The sequence below is a fragment of the Microcaecilia unicolor genome, chromosome 8, assembly GCF_901765095.1.
Source record: "Microcaecilia unicolor chromosome 8, aMicUni1.1, whole genome shotgun sequence".
Taxonomy (NCBI): Eukaryota; Metazoa; Chordata; class Amphibia; order Gymnophiona; family Siphonopidae; genus Microcaecilia; species Microcaecilia unicolor.
The window spans coordinates 191,122,042-191,137,910 of record NC_044038.1 but is presented as its reverse complement, the minus strand read 5'-3'; the positions used below and the strand labels follow the sequence as shown (position 1 = coordinate 191,137,910).

At 49.7% G+C, this 15,869-nt stretch overlaps 1 protein-coding gene across 2 annotated transcripts in view; it reads left to right on the top strand.

The window, feature by feature from the left end:
- Positions 1-15,869, top strand: part of TPX2 (TPX2 microtubule nucleation factor) — a 255,700-nt gene that overhangs the window by 136,206 nt on the left and 103,625 nt on the right. For both annotated transcript variants that reach the window (XM_030212702.1, XM_030212701.1), the window contains exons 13-15: positions 5,007-5,180; positions 5,452-5,598; positions 11,816-11,927. In XM_030212702.1, the coding sequence (XP_030068562.1) occupies positions 5,007-5,180; positions 5,452-5,598; positions 11,816-11,927 (433 nt within the window). The remainder of the gene's footprint in view (positions 1-5,006; positions 5,181-5,451; positions 5,599-11,815; positions 11,928-15,869) is intronic.

The following is a 15,869-nucleotide window of genomic DNA, read 5'->3' as shown; positions in this document are numbered from 1 at the left end:
AGCTAATATTTTTACGTCCGCATTCAGAACTGATATTGGGCGATAAGAGCCACACTCCGTGTGATCCTTATCCGGCTTGGGTAAGATGGCAATCCACGCTTCCAGCATGGTAGGGGGCAAAACCTCACCCCCTCCAATCTGGTTAAACAGGTCTGCCAACAGGGGCGCCAATTCCAAAGCAAATTTCTTATAAAATTCATTAGGGAAGCCATCCAACCCCGGAGATTTGCTGGACGGCAAATGCTGAATAGCTTTTTGTATCTCCAAAGGCGTGACTGGCTTTTCCAGCTCTGTTCTTTGTTGTAATGTCAGAGGTGAGAGATCACTCTCTGCCAAGTACTCATCAATGGCCTCCGGGGACGGATCTCCCCTTTGTGCGTACAAGGCTTGGTAGTATTCCCCAAACCTCTTACGTATGTTCTCAGATGTAGTGAGTATATTACCCTTACTGTCCCTCACCCTGGTTACTGTACGGTCTATTTTTTGTCTGCGTAATTTCGTGGCAAGTCTGCGCCCTGCTTTATTGGTAAACTCATAAGTGCTACTTTTAATTCTAGATTGTAACAGACTTAGTTGCTCTGAGTAAATAGAGTCCAACTTAAGTCTCTCACCCCTCAGTTCTTCTAATACTGCTGGTGATCTCCCAACCTTATGCTGTGCTTCTAAGCGCTGTATGTTTCCCAGACAACTCGCCACTTGTGCTCTACGGATTTTCGCTCTCTTACTTGCTAATTGTAAAAAATAACCTCTCGTGACTGCTTTCATTGCGTCCCATACCGTGCTAAGGGGAGGCCCCGATTCCATGTTAAGCTCTAGATAATCCTTCAAAACTCTCCTGCAACCCTCCACCACCTCTACCTCTTGGAGCATAGTCGTGTTGAGCGTCCACCTTTTTTCCTTAACCTCTGCCCGAATAGATGACAAGGTCACCCAAACTGGGGCATGATCGGATAAGGTCATATTGCCTATCCCTGTTATGGGGCCCCTCTCTACCAGCCCAATGTCCAGAAAGATGCAGTCAATTCGGGAATAAGAGTCGTGGACAGATGAATAGCATGTATAATCCCGCTCCCCCCCCATGATTCACCCTCCACACATCCAACACACCCAAAGAGTATGCCATTGCTCCTAGTGCAATTGACTCCTTACTGTCCCCAGAGCGGCTGACTCCCGACCTATCCAGTGCTGGGTCCATTACAGCATTAAAATCTCCACCCAGGATTAGGGGGCCCTGTACAAAAGTGGCAAGTATGTTTTTCACCTTAGTGAAAAAGGCCCCTTGTTGTTCGTTTGGGGCGTACACAGAGGCCAGAGTTAGGTCTACTTGGTCAAGCATTATGTGCACAAACAAGAACCGTCCCCCAGGATCCCGTTTAATCTGCCTTATCTGCGCCGCCACCGATGCATGTAGCATCACCGCCACCCCTCTCTTTGACCCTTCAGCAGAGGATGCAAATAGAATAAGTGGATAGCTGGGATGAGAGAGGAGCTTTTCGTGCTTACGGCGAAGGTGCGTTTCCTGCAATAAAACTATTTGCGGCTTTAGGTGCATCAGCTCCTTAAAAAATTTTTGCCGTTTCTGAGGCATATTCAGGCCCCTGACATTGTAAGACATAATCTTTAAATCAGCACTCATGTGTATTTAATATCAAGGTCCACCGCATTTCCTGCCGGTGAATCCATCATAGAGGCAAACCATCTTTTTCAAACAATAGGCTGGACCTAACCTTCCCTCCCATCTCCCCCCCAGTATCCCACCCTCCCACCCCTTATCTCCCTTCCCCCACACTGAAACACCAACCAGAGGACACATTTCCCCTGAATGGGAATGAAGAAAGCAACCCATCAATCCCTGACAGCCCAGCCCTCATCCCTCCCCCACTCCCCCGACCCCACCTTCTTCCATCCTGTAACTTCCCAATCCATAACATAACACTTCACAGCTCACCACATTCGGCCCCAAGTCACTCTTGCATATATTCCCAAAGCATTCCCCAGAACCTTCTTACAGCCCCACTAGCCATACCCCAAAGCCCAGGCTTCTGGCAAGGCCTTGCTCCGCACATTAAAACATTCAAGACTCCCCAGTAGAATTCAGGTTCCCTTATTACTGTCCAAAAACTCGAAAAGTCTCAACTCAAGCTTGTCCCCAGAATTAACAGTTCCATCAAACCTTCCTTGAGGTAGATCAGGTCTCCTCTGCTCCACCACGTCTTTTCGAGTTGCGCCGGTTACCAGAATCAGGAACCCGCTTCCATCCTTGCAGCTTTGCCTTTGTGGCTGGCGCCATTGTCCCCTGCGGCACGCTCGACGAGACCAGGCCCGCTTCAAGAAGGGTCCCCCATACTTCTTTCAGTGATTGAGCTCTATGCTTAACTCCTTGCAGTGTGTATAAGAGCGAGAAGGGAAACCCCCATCTATAGGGGATATGTTCTTTGGCTAGTATTTCCAGGGCCGGCTTCATCAGCCGTCTTTGTTGCAACGTGAATTGTGAAAGATCCTGGTATACTGATATTTTAGCTTCAGCATATTCAAGGTCCTGCGCCTTCCGCGCTAAGTTAAAGATCTTCTCTTTCACCTCGTATTTATGAAATCTTGTGATGATATCCCGCACTTTATTGTCCTGCCTTTTGCCAAGTGCTCTGTGTGCCCTGTCCAGCACAATCTCCACTGCTCCATCCTCTGGGCCCAATAATGCCGCACACAGGGTTCTCACAATCTGTGGGACATCCTCGATCTCGCTTTCGGGCACCCCTCTAAACCTTAGGTTGTTCCTCCTGCTTCTGTTTTCTAAGTCGTCAATTTTGTACTCCAGCTCAGCATTTTTCTTTGCCAAATCTTGAAACTGTATCTCGTGGGCATTCAGGGTTTCGGCATGCTCATCCATTCTTGTTTCAACATCTTCTACCCTGCCCCCTAACTCTCGCAAGTCTGTGCTTAGCGCTTCCATGCGGTCGAGTATCTCGTCCTTCGAGCCCTTAATATCCTCTTGTATTTTTGACAAGAGCTGGCGAAGCTCAACTGAAACGCCTTTTTTTTTATTAGGAGGCTGCCGCGATTCGGCCAGGGATAGCGCTGAATCCGAGTCCGACGGAGACACGTGCGCCGCGGATTCATGGCGCTTAGACGCCCGGCTAGGCCCACCTCCCGTTAGCCGCTCCGCTTCTTTATTTCGCACCGCAGCTGATTTACTCATTGTTGCTGGCGCTTTGCTGATCTCGTCACTCGTTTTTCGGTCAAGTACAGACCCTGGGGCCGCCTGTAAATGCTTTTGTAAGTCGGAGGAGCGGGGAGCTCAAGAACTAGGCTGCCATTCTATAAGATGACGTCACTTCCTCCTAGTTGGTAAATTTTTTAGGTCAATCTTAGTTATGTCCTCGCCGTTGCGAGGCCCAATTGACCATGGTTGTTGTTTTGAGTGAGCCTTGGGGCTAGGGATACCCCATCAGTGAGAACAAGCAGCCTGCTTGTCCTCGGAGAAAGCGAATGCTACATACCTGTAGAAGGTATTCTCCGAGGACAGCAGGCTGATTGTTCTCACAAACCCGCCCGCCTCCCCTTTGGAGTTGAGTCTTCCCTTGAAGTGTATTGTCTTGCTACATACTGGACTGGCCGGCTCGAGCCGGTTTCGGGCGGGAAGACGGCCGCGCATGCGCGGTGCGCATGGGCGCGCGAGGACTAGCAATGGCCTTTGCTAGTAAACTTTCCGATGGAGGGGGCTGCCGAGGACGTCAACCAATCAGTGAGAACAATCAGCCTGCTGTCCTCGGAGAATACCTTCTACAGGTATGTAGCATTCGCTTTATACATGGCATGTAATCCTGCTTGAACTAAATGCTCTAGAGGGTCCTTTTTGTGAGTTCACCTGGCAGCGTAAACTAATTATTACATTTCAAAATGTTTTCTCAAAATATGAATTTTGTCATTTCCTTTTGTCGTTGGAAGCAGATATGTTCAAAGTTTCTGTCATGAGAGACTCAAATGGAAAAAAAAAAACACCTCAAGACTAAATTAAGGTACCATGAGGAACAAAAGGAGAGAAAGGTGGTTCACCTCCTTAAGGAAATTGACAACATTCAGGTTTTCAGCCACTGTCCTTCCTCAGATCTATCCCCTTCTCCCCCTCCCCCCCCCCCCCCCCCCCCAAATAGCAAAATGAACCTTCAACAAACTGAGAGCAATACCCTTGTCATGCTCTCTTCTGTAGGAAGGCCAAGATGGAAGTACTTTGCTTTCCACAGAGAAATAAACTTCACACATGATATGTCAAAGCTGCACCCTTTTGGATCTATGCCAGATAAGTAGATTCCTATGAGCCTTCAGCAGTATGGAAATTTCTGCTGCTGAATACCTGCACAACTGGATCCTCCCAAAGGCCATGCCATAAGCAGAGATGGATCCTGCATCACAACAGACTCTTGGGATAGATGATCTTTGAAGGGAAAAAAAAATTGAGAGTCCAGCCAACAGGATCCTCACAAGGCTGGCATACCACAGCCTTTGGGTCCTGTCTGGATTGATGAGAATACCCAGACCCTTGATCCACGGAAGAATCTGCCCTAACAGAAGGCCAAGGAGGAAATGCACAAAGTAACTGGTCTGTTAGCCATTTCTGAACCAGGGCATCTGTCTCTGGATCAGAACCCTCTGCGATGGCCACTTTGTTGATTATTAGTTGGAATGCTCCCTGGCTCAGCTCCCCCTGGGTCTACCACGTTTAGACTATAATGAACTCCACAAGTAGAGAGGCTGATGACATTCACCATCATGAGCCAGTTGTTCTGATACTCAAGAATCACATTGATTTAATTCAACATAATGTACTCTGTGTAAACAGAAAACTGATGCATGTTTCCTGCAAAGGAGGTAATTTATAATATGAATTATATTTCTATCCAGACATATTTTATACTGCATTATTTTTATCAATGCGCAATGCCTTTTGTAGTTAAATTGTCTTGACTTGCTAATTTAATTTCATGGATGTCTTGGATTCCTCTTGTTAGGCAGAAGAAGTACCAGCTATAAAAGCAAACCCAATGCCACACTATGGAGTGCCCTTCAAACCGAGAGCCCCAGAGAACAGACATGTGGAATTATGCCCATTCTCCTTTGACACCAGAGACAAAGAAAGGCAACTACAAAAGCAGAAGATGATAGAAGCTGTGCAGATAGAGGAGGTGGGAACTGATAAGCTATAAGGAGAGAGAAATATTGCGTTGAGGAGGGGATGATATGGGTTTGGAAGAGAGAGAGTGTATACACTGAGTTTAGTAGAGGGTACTAGGAGGTAAAGTCTTAGTTTGCTTCTCATATATAAAGATTTTAGCAAATTCTGAGTATCCAATGTAATATATCTGTCTGCCCATGAATGAAAGATGCTTTTTAAATTTGGGATATCTATTGACAAAATTGATATGACTTGGCTTGTGTCCCCCCCCCCCCAATCAGGTACCTAAGTTCAAAGCCCTTCCTGTGCCTGATTTTGAGCATATCAGCCTGCCAGAAAAGAAGGTGAAGATGGCAACACAGTTGGAACCTTTTCACCTGCAGATAGATGAGCGAGGAGCTGTTAAAACCCAGCGCTGGAAAGAACAGGTAAGGCTGTGTTTCCTCCACGACCCTCCAGATTGGTCAAGACGCGTGGGTTATGTCCTCCTACCAGCAGAGGGAGACTGAGAAACACTGAGCTTTTGAATACTGTATATATAACCTGTGCAGTACATCCACTAGCCAGTATTTTCTCAGTCTCAGCAGAGGTAGATGGACAGCCTGTGCAGTCTTCAATAGTCTGGTGAGGTAGCTTGATTTTACGGTTAAGGGATTTATTCTCTTATTGCCAAATTTAATTTGTTTTGACTATTCCCTGTACGTGGTTTAAAAAAAAAAAAAAAAACTAAGTGCTTCGGGGCCCTGGGTCCAGTGGGGCCCAGTTTTTCCCCCCTGGGGTGTCACACCTGTGTTCAGGTCCCTCCCCCTGTGCTGCTCTCTTTGGAGACTCTGGCAGCTTTGTGCCTCGGCTGCTTTTCTAATATTGTAGCCTTGAGAGCCCCTCACTTCTCAGCTGCCAAAATTTGGGTGATGTCTCTTTAAGAGCTATCTGAAGCTATTTCTTCATAGGAACGGACGGCAGGTTCGTTCCCTGTTAGTAGCGAGTGAGAGCAGTGCGAGTGCTTGTGCTGGGGAAGCGGTGAGTGAGAAGTTTCTTTTTTGCGCCTTTTTGCACAGCGTGTTGGGAGCTTCGGGGTCATGGCAGGCAAACTCCTCCGCTGTCGCGCGTGCTCGCGCCGAGGAGTAGAAGCTCCGGGAGGTCAGTGCCGGTTGTGCGGCGAACCGAAGCAGGCCTCGCCGATGGCGGCACCCCCGGTGTTGAGTGCGGAGGTTCCAGCGAGTTCGGGGGTGTCGGGGGCGGCAGGAGCATCGGCAGGGACGGTTTTGGCGAATTTAGTTTTGGCGGGAACGTCCGCCATTTTGGATTCCGCGCGTCCCGCGGAATCAGCTGTTTTTGGCCCTGCTGCTCCCGGATCGGCTCCGAAGGTGGTGCCTGAGGGTACAGGAGGCGTTGGTTTTCCTCCGGATTTTGTATGGACCCTCTATCAAGCCTGGAAGGCGGGACCCCCACCTTTAGGGGAGGGGCCTAGTTCGGCAGTGACTAAGAGGCTTCGTTTTGAGTGGGACGACGAGGAGGGATTCTCTCCTGTAGGATCCGAAGGTGCTTTTAGTGATATAGGGGACCCTGAGGGATTTGAGGGTCCTCAGGATCCGGAGTTGGTGGTTCCTGGGGAGGATCCCTCTGTAGTGCGGATTTTTCACAGGGAGGAGCTTGCGGAGCTCATTGAGCAGGTCTCTTCCACCCTTAAGTTTGAGCAGCCAGAGGCGGCTTTGGGGGAGGCTAGACAGGTGGACCCCTTGGTTAAGGGGATTCAGCGGCAGGCTAGGTCTTTTCCCATGAATAAGGACCTCCGGGATATGGTGTTTCAAGAGTGGCATTTGCCGGATTCTCCCTGTAAAGTGTCTAAAGCAATGTCTAGACTGTACCCGCTCCCACAGGAAGATAGAGACTCCTTTAAGGCACCCACAGTAGATGCGGTGGTGACAGCAGTTACAAAAGCCACGGCTATTCCGGTGGACGGGGGGACTGCTCTCCGGGATCCCCAGGATAGGAGGCTTGAGTCCTTCCTCAAGCGGAGTTTCGATTTGTCGGCCCTGGCCCTGCAGGCCTCGGTTTGTGGAGGGCTGGTTGCGCGGGCGTGTTTCCGATGGGCCGAGAAGCTGCTTGATGATTCGGTGGAGGTTGGGACCTCCGGGGTGCAGGAATTAGCCAAATTGGAAATGGGATCGTCCTTTTTGTCGGATGCGCTTTATGATTTGCTCCGGGCCTCGGCCAAGAATATGACTATGCTGGTGGGGGCGCGTAGGGCACTGTGGTTGCGAGGTTGGGTCGCAGACGCGGCTTCCAAAGCCAAGCTTTGTTCGTTTCCTTTTAAGGGGTCCATGCTTTTTGGTGAGGATTTGGATAAGTTGGTGCGCGGGCTCAGCGATGCCAAGGCCCCTCGTCTTCCGGATTTTCGTCCTAAGGCGGCTTCCAGGGGTACTTCTTCCCGAGGTCGGTTTAAGGAGGCTCGCCGGTATAGGCCCGGGAGGACTAGTGGGGCCTTTAGAGGTCGGTCCTTTCAGCGCACTAAGTCCTTTCGGGGCAATCGGCGCGGAGGGCGTGATTTTCCCGCAGGAGGACAGGTGTCGGGGCGTAATTCGCAATGAAGGTGTGCGGACCCAGGCTCTGGTTCGGGTAGGGGCTCGGCTGAGTCTGTTTTACCAGGACTGGGCCCAAATCACTTCGGATCAATGGGTTCTCGAGGTGGTGCGAGACGGATACGCTCTGGAGTTCGACGGCTCGCCTCCCGAAAGGTTTCTGGAGTCTCCTTGTCATTCGAGGCTCAAGCGGGCAGCGGTGCGGGACACTCTGGCTCGCTTGATCAGTCTGGGGGCGGTGGTCCCTGTTCCCCCCGCTCAGCGCTGCTTGGGCTGCTATTCAATCTATTTTGTGGTCCCGAAGAAGGAGGATGCCTTTCGGCCTATCCTAGATCTGAAGGCGGTCAATGCAGCTCTCAGAGTCCCCTCTTTTCGCATGGAGACATTGAGGTCGGTCATTGTCGCGGTGCAGGAAGGGGAGTTTCTCACGTCTTTGGATTTGACGGAGGCTTATCTGCACATCCCCATTCGGGCCGCTCATCAGCGATTTCTGCGCTTTGCGGTTTTAGGGAAGCATTTTCAGTTTTGTGCTCTGCCTTTCGGATTAGCAACGGCTCCTCGAACTTTTTCCAAGATCATGGTTGTAGTGGCGGCGGCCTTGCGGAAGCAGGGTTCTGGTGCACCCGTACCTGGACGATTGGTTGATTCGGGCCAAGTCCCAGTCGGAGAGCGAGGTGTCTACTGCTCGGGTGGTGCAGTTTCTTCAGTCTCTGGGCTGGGTAGTGAACTTCGGCAAGAGTCACCTGGTGCCGTTGCAGTCGCTGGAGTATCTGGGGGTTCTTTTCGATACCAGGAACGGTCGAGTCTTCCTGCCAGGCCCTCGGATTCGCAAGTTGCAGGGTCAGATTCGTCTATTCCTGTCGGAGGCGGCTCCGACGGCCTGGGAGTATCTGCAAGTCCTGGGGTTGATGGCGGCCACCATAGAGGTAGTTCCGTGGGCCCGGGCGCACATGCGGCAGTTGCAGTCAGCTCTTCTCAGTCGGTGGTCACCTCTGTCGCAGGGGTTGGACGTGCGCCTTCAGCTGCCGGTAAGCCCACGCCTCAGTCTCCGGTGGTGGCTAGACCCAGGAAATCTGGACAAGGGAATGCCGTTGGAGGCTCCACAGTGGGTGGTCCTCGTCACAGACGCCAGTCTTCAGGGCTGGGGAGCTCATTGTCTTGGTCAGGTAGCTCAAGGTCGCTGGTCTCAGGTAGAAGCTCAGTGGTCCATCAATCGTTTGGAAACTCGGGCCATTCGGCTGGCGCTTCTGGCGTTTCAGAGTGTGCTGTTGCGGAAAGCAGTCCGGGTGTTCTGCGACAACGCCACCGCCGTGGCTTATGTCAACCGTCAGGGGGGCACAAAGAGTCAGGCGGTCGCGGAGGAGGCGGCGCTGTTGTGTCAATGGGTGGAGGTTCATCTTCTAGCGCTCTCCGCGGCACATGTGGCTGGAGTAGACAACGTGGAGGCAGATTACCTAAGCAGGCATTCTCTAGACCCAGGAGAATGGGCGATTCATCGGGCGGTGTTCAATCGCATTGTGTCGGTCTGGGGACTTCCCGTGATGGATCTCATGGCAACGGCCCGCAATACTCAGGTTCAGAGGTTTTTCAGTCGACGGAGGGATCCTCGAGCGGAAGGCATAGACGCGCTCCTGATGCCTTGGCCGCAGGAGTTGCTGTATGTGTTTCCTCCATGGCCGTTGGTCGGTCGAGTGGTTCAGCGCATTGCTCAGCACCCCGGTCAAGTGATTTTGTTAGCCCCGAATTGGCCGCGTCGGCCGTGGTATGGAGATCTGGTTCGGTTGGCAGTAGCGGACCCTCTGCCGTTGTCAGAGTCAGTGGTGTTGTGTCAGGGGCCGATAGTTATGCCGGATCCGGATCGGTTCTCGCTTACGGCCTGGCTCTTGAGAGGCACAGGTTAAGGAAGAAAGGTTTTTCGTCCAGAGTTATCGATACGATGTTGAGTTCGCGTAGGCAGTCCACTTCGTTGGCGTATGTCCGGGTCTGGAGAGTATTGAGCATGGTGTGCAGGTAGACAAGTTCTTCCTTTTCGAGCGTCGGTGACAGATGTCTTGGAGTTTTTGCAGGATGGTATGGACAGGGGTCTGGCCTTGTCTTCTTTGAAGGTGCAGGTGGCAGCTTTGATAAGAAGCTCAGTCTTGGTCATGTTTAGTTTCAGATGGCGCTGAGACATCCAGGCAGTAATGTCAGACAGGCAGGCTGATACTTTGGCCTGGAGTTTGGCTGAGATTTCTGGAGTGGAGAGGTAGATCTGGGAGTCATCAGCATAAAGATGATACTGAAAACCATGGGATGAGATCAGAGTACCAAGGGAAGAAGTATAGATGGAGAAATGAAGAGGTCCCAGGACAGATCCCTGAGGTACACCAACTGACAGTGGGATAGAAGTACAGGAGGCTCCACTAGAGTATACACTAAAGGTACGCTGGGAGAGATAAGAAGAAAACCAGGAAAGAGCAGAGCCCTGAAATCCAAGTGAGGGCAGCGTATCAAGGAGTAGGCTGTGATCAACAGTGTCAAAAGCAGCAGATAGATCGAGAAGGATGAGGATAGAATAGAATAGAGACCTTTGGATCTGGCCAGGAACAGATCATTGGAGACTTTAGCAAGCGCTGTTTCAGTTGAATGAAGGGGGCGAAAGCCAGATTGAAGTGGATCAAGAATAGCTTGAGATGAAAGAAAGTCAAGGCAACGGCGGTGAACAGCACCTTCAAGTATCTTGGATAGGAAAGAGAGGAGGGAGATGGGGCAATAGTTGGAAGGACAGGTAGGGTCCAATGAAGGTTTTTTAAGGAGTGGTGTGACTATGGCATGTTTGAAGGCATCAGGAACAGTCACAGTGGACAGTGAAAGATTGAGGATATGACAGAAAAAAGGGATGACAGTAGGAGAGAGAGTGTTAAGTAGATGGGTGGGGATAAGATCAGAGGAACAAGTAGTTTCGAGGAGGAAAGAAGATGTGTAGTTTCCTCTTCAGTGATTTCAGAAAAGGAGGCAGGGGTTGGAGGGTTGAGAGAATGGACTAAGGGAAGGAGAGTTGGAGGTGACCTGGTTGAGAATTCAAATTTAATCTTGTGACCCTTATCATGAAAGAACTCAGCCATGGTCTGGGGGGAAAGTGAAGGGGGGGTTGGAGGTGAAGGCACTTTGAGGAGAGAGTTCAGTGTGGCAAAGAGACGTCGGGGGTTTGAGCCAAGAGAATTTGTCAACTGGATGTAATAGTCCTGTTTGGCAAGTGAAAGAACAGACTGGAAGGAGGTCAGCAAGAATTTGAAATGTATGAAGTCAGCATGGGCACGGGATTTCAGCCAAAGGTGTTCGGCAGAGCGGGCACAGGAACGTAGGTAGTGGATACAAGAGGTCAGCCAAGGCTGGGGTTTGGCACGTTTTACAGAACGGGGCATGGGAGGAGCGATAGTATCCAGAGCAGAGGTGAGAATAGTATTATAGGAAGAGACAGCCTCATTGACAGACTTGGATAACATAGTGGTAGAGAAGAGATTTGAAACACTGGAGGACAGAGTAGAGGGGTCAATAATAGCCTGAAGATTCCTAAATGTATTGGTTAAGATTGCACGGGACTGGGGAGGAGGGTGTTTAAGTGTGAAAGTTATCAGATGATGGTCAGAGAGGGGAAGAGTTGAGGCTAAGCTGCAGTATTATAGCAATGAGGAAAATAGTAATTTGTGTAAAGTTGCCAACTGGATCCAGATTTGCAGGATAGAGTTGATCCAGTTCTGGGTTTACCTCATTGCATGCAGGGACTTGTGGTTCTGATTTCCCCTTTGCATTCCCTTAGAAAAGCAAGTCCCTGCATGCACTGGGGTAAACCCAGGACTGGATCAATCCTGTCTTGTGAATCTAGATCCAGTTTGCAGCCTTAAATTTTGTCAGCTTGAAAATAGCTGTTAGACTTGTTTATTGGAGCTGATTCTGTATTGGAATTGGAATTTTTTTTTTTTTTTTTAATGCATGATCTGACTCTTCCCCAAAGCTTGCTGCATAAATGTCCTGTACTAGTTTGAGAGTTCATTTCAGGTTTAACAAAATGTTTCCCTCGTAGATCAAAGAAGAGTTGAAACAGCAGAAAGAAGCAGCCTGTTTCAAGGCTCGTCCAAACACAGTTACTCACCAGGAACCCTTTGTGCCAATGAAAGAGAATCGGATACTGGCAGGTGAGAGATTCATTCTTGTGCAGATGGTGCTGTTAGCTTCTGTTCCAGAGTTACGATATTCAGGGATCCCTTTACTAAGCTCCGAGGACAAGCAGGCTGCTTGTTCTCACTGATGAGTGACGTCCACGGCAGCCCCTCCAATCGGAAACTTCACTAGCAAAGGCCTTTGCTAGCTCTCGTGCGCCTCGGGTTTTTCTCTCCCTTATTTTTGGTGCCCTTCGTCACCATCGCGAATTTTGATTTCGCCGGCATGATTTTTCCGCCCATGTCATCGAAGTCTCCCAGCGGCTTCAAGAAGTGCACCCAGTGCGCCCGGGTAATCTCGCTCACTGATAGGCACGCTTCGTGTCTTCAGTTTCTGGGGGCTGGGCACCGCCCGCAGGCCTGTAGTCTTTGTGCTCTTTTACAAAAGAGGACTCGGGTAGCGAGGTTGGCCCAGTGGAACGTGTTGTTCTCGGGCTCTTCGTCGACAACAGCACCGGAGGCATCGAGTGCATCGACGACATCGAGGTTTCGACCCTCTGCATCGTCGGTACCGAGACATCGGAAGTCGGTGGTACCGGGACCTCCGCTGTTGCTGATGTCGTCGGACGGTGGTGCTTCGACTGAAGTGCAGGTGAGGGCTGTCCATTCCCCTGCTGGTGGCGGTGAGCCTTCGGGTGGGTCTTCTCCTGCCCTGAGGGCTCCTGCGGTACAGCCCCCCCGAGACCGACCTTCTTCGGCCTCGGCCCCGAGGAAGAGACGGCTGGATTCTACGTCCTCCTCGACGGTACCGGGAAGCTCCGGTGACATGCTTCGTTTGAAGAAATCAAAGAAGCATCGACACCGGTCTCCTTCCCGCGTCGGTACCGAGAGCTCTGGGTCGCCGAGGGAGTCAGCACCCAGTAGGCATCGGCACTGGGAGGATCGCTCACCCTCTGTTCAGGAGGTGTCGATGCGCTCCACCTTGGACAGCCCTGAACCGCCTCCACGCCCGGAACAGCCTCTGACCTCGACGCCTGCATCGGCTTCCATGTCTTTCTTCACAGCCGCTCTGCACGAGAGTCTCCGGGCCGTTCTCCCAGAGATTCTGGGAGAGCTGTTGCGCCCTTCCCCTCCAGTACCGGGGGTGCTTGTGCCACCGGTACCGTCGAGTGAGGCGCCGGCTGGCCCCTTGCCCGGGGTGAGGTCTCCGACATCGGTACCGGCTGCGGCCGCCTCCCAGGAAGACTCCCCGTCGGCGGAGGGAGCTTCGCTGGTGCTGGCGAGGGAGTCTACCTCTCGGCGCTTCCACCGTGGACGTGTTTCCATGGAGTCGAGTCGGGCACGGCTTCAGACACAGGTTCATGAACTTGTGTCTGATACCGATGGTGAGTCCTCATGGGAGGAGGAGGAGGACATCAGATATTTCTCTGACGAGGAGGAGTCTGATGGCCTTCCTTCTGATCCCACTCCCTCCCCTGAAAGGCAGCTTTCTCCTCCCGAGAGTCTGTCTTTCGCGACCTTTGTCCGGGAGATGTCTACGGCCATCCCCTTCCCGGTGGTCGTGGAGGATGAGCCCAGGGCTGAGATGTTTGAGCTCTTGGACTATCCTTCTCCACCTAAGGAAGCATCCACAGTACCCATGCATCATGTCCTAAAAAAGACATTGCTGGCGAACTGGACCAAGCCTCTAACTAATCCCCACATTCCCGGCAGATGAGATCCAAGATGGCGACGGTCTGAGTCGCCCTGCCAGACGCGCACGAATTCTTTCTGAGCAAGTGGTGTTCAGCGGTCCCTTACCTGATTCTCAGAATGGGGAAAAGAAGAGGCAAAGTCAGGGAGACTTCCTCTCTCCCTGGCGGGTCAGACCGTTTCGGCAGGCGAAATTGGAAGAATTTGCTGTAGCGCTGGGTCCTGGGAAAATTTCTACCCCCTCCGAAGAAGCCGGCGTTTCAATGCTGGCTGTCAGTGTAGACGGGGCTTCCCTGAGCCCCGTTGAACGTGCGGCGCCCCTGCAACCAGGAAGTGAGCGTTTCCTACAGAGCCCTGATGCCCCAACCCGGAATGGAGAGTCTGGTGCACAGGGAGGGAGCCTGGTGGAAGCCGGTGGAAATCAGAATGCTGTCAGCATGGAAGCCCCAGTACCGATTTCATCTTCTGGGCTGTCTTCACAGACAGTGAGTATCCCGGAGCTTGCTGTAAGTGCACCACTTCCTAAATTAACTGTTGGGAAAATGGAAAAGCCAGCCGTAGTGACATTAGAGTCACTATGGGATTTAACCTTTACAGCATATTCTTCCCTACAAACTATGGTGGTTAAAAATGCGGAGACTATGAAAATTTTGTCAGAAACTGCATTAACTCAAATTAAAAAGACTGGCTCTCAAGCTGAGGAAGTGAAAAAAACTTACTGAAAGAACCTCAAAGATGGAACTTGTGGGTCAAACTCTGCTTAAAGAAAAGAATTTCACTTCCCGAAGTCAGGAATATCTGGAGAACCAGTCTAGAAGACTTAATTTAAGGTTAATAAATTTCCCTAGCTCTCCTTTAGTCTCTCCAGTACAAATGGTTAAAAAATATTTTGTAGAAATTTTGGGTATGTCTGACACATCACTTCCACCCATTACTCGTGCGTTTTATTTACAAACCGACCCAAGGGGAGTAGGAAAATTTCCTCAAGAGGGTGGAGAGATGAATTTAACTACTTTTTTGGAATCATCTCTGGAGGTCGTTACAAGGAGAGCTACTTTGTTGGTTACTTTTGCTCTGAAGATAGACAGGGATGCAGTTCTGAGACTTTCACTAAGACATTTGGATTCAAACTTTCTGGGTTCTAAAATAAGGATCTATCCTGATTTATCAAGAGATACCCAAAAGCGGCGCAAGGCCTTTTTGGCTTTGCGCACAAGAACTTTGGCAACAGGAGTTAGTTTCCTGTTGAAATTTCCTTGTGTTTGCAGAATTGTATTTCAATCTAAACAATATCCATTTTTTGAACCTAAACAGTTGGAGGAGTTTATAATAAGTAGGGAGGAAATAAATGTTAAGGTATAATCCCATATGAACACTGATTAACCGGATTTGGTAGAATAACCTAAGACTAGGGCTTCGTTTATGTAATTTTTTCTGATTTATTTCTTTTAGATTATTTGAAAATCTTTCATCTTGGATCAATTTCTGTTAACTTGTGGTCGGTAGAATGTTTAAAATTAGAAATAAGGATGTATAATTTGGTTATATGATTTCTAAATTGTGTATTATTCATAAATGAGAAGTTATGTCTGTTAAAAACTTAATAAAGAAAATTTAAAAAAAAAAAAAATCCCCACATTCCCAAGAAGATCGAGTCCCAGTACCGGATCCATGGGGACCCAGAGCTGATGCTCACTCAGTTGCCTCACGACTCTGGTGTGGTGGATCTGGCCCTAAAGAAGGCTAAGAGTTCTAGGGAGCATGCTTCGGTGCCCCCGGGCAAGGACTCTAGAACCTTAGACTCCTTTGGGAGGAAGGCCTACTATTCTTCTATGCTCGTGGCCAAGATTCAGTCCTCACTATAGTAAACTTGGGTTCAGAATAATTTATCTTTTTATATATATATATATGTATGCACTTAAAAAAATGCTAAAGTGTTTTAAATTGTTTTAAATGTGCTCAGACCATACCGTTTACACCCATTATATCCCCAAGAGGAATATGTGGTGGTGTCACAATGGAACCATCATTGCACATATGATGTTCCACCTCCTAATATTTGTGTATGTACATACAGCTGCGCCCAAGTAGATCTTACTCACCAATATATGCGTATGTCTATAATGCATATATATAAGTCATGAACTACTCACATTAAATATTGCTAGACTTGAGCTCAAACCTCCGCCCATAAATTATGGTACATTCCATATTACCTACATGGATAATAAAACATACAGTTCAACGTTTGTTTAAACCTAAAGGAGGAATATGTTAATTCATGAC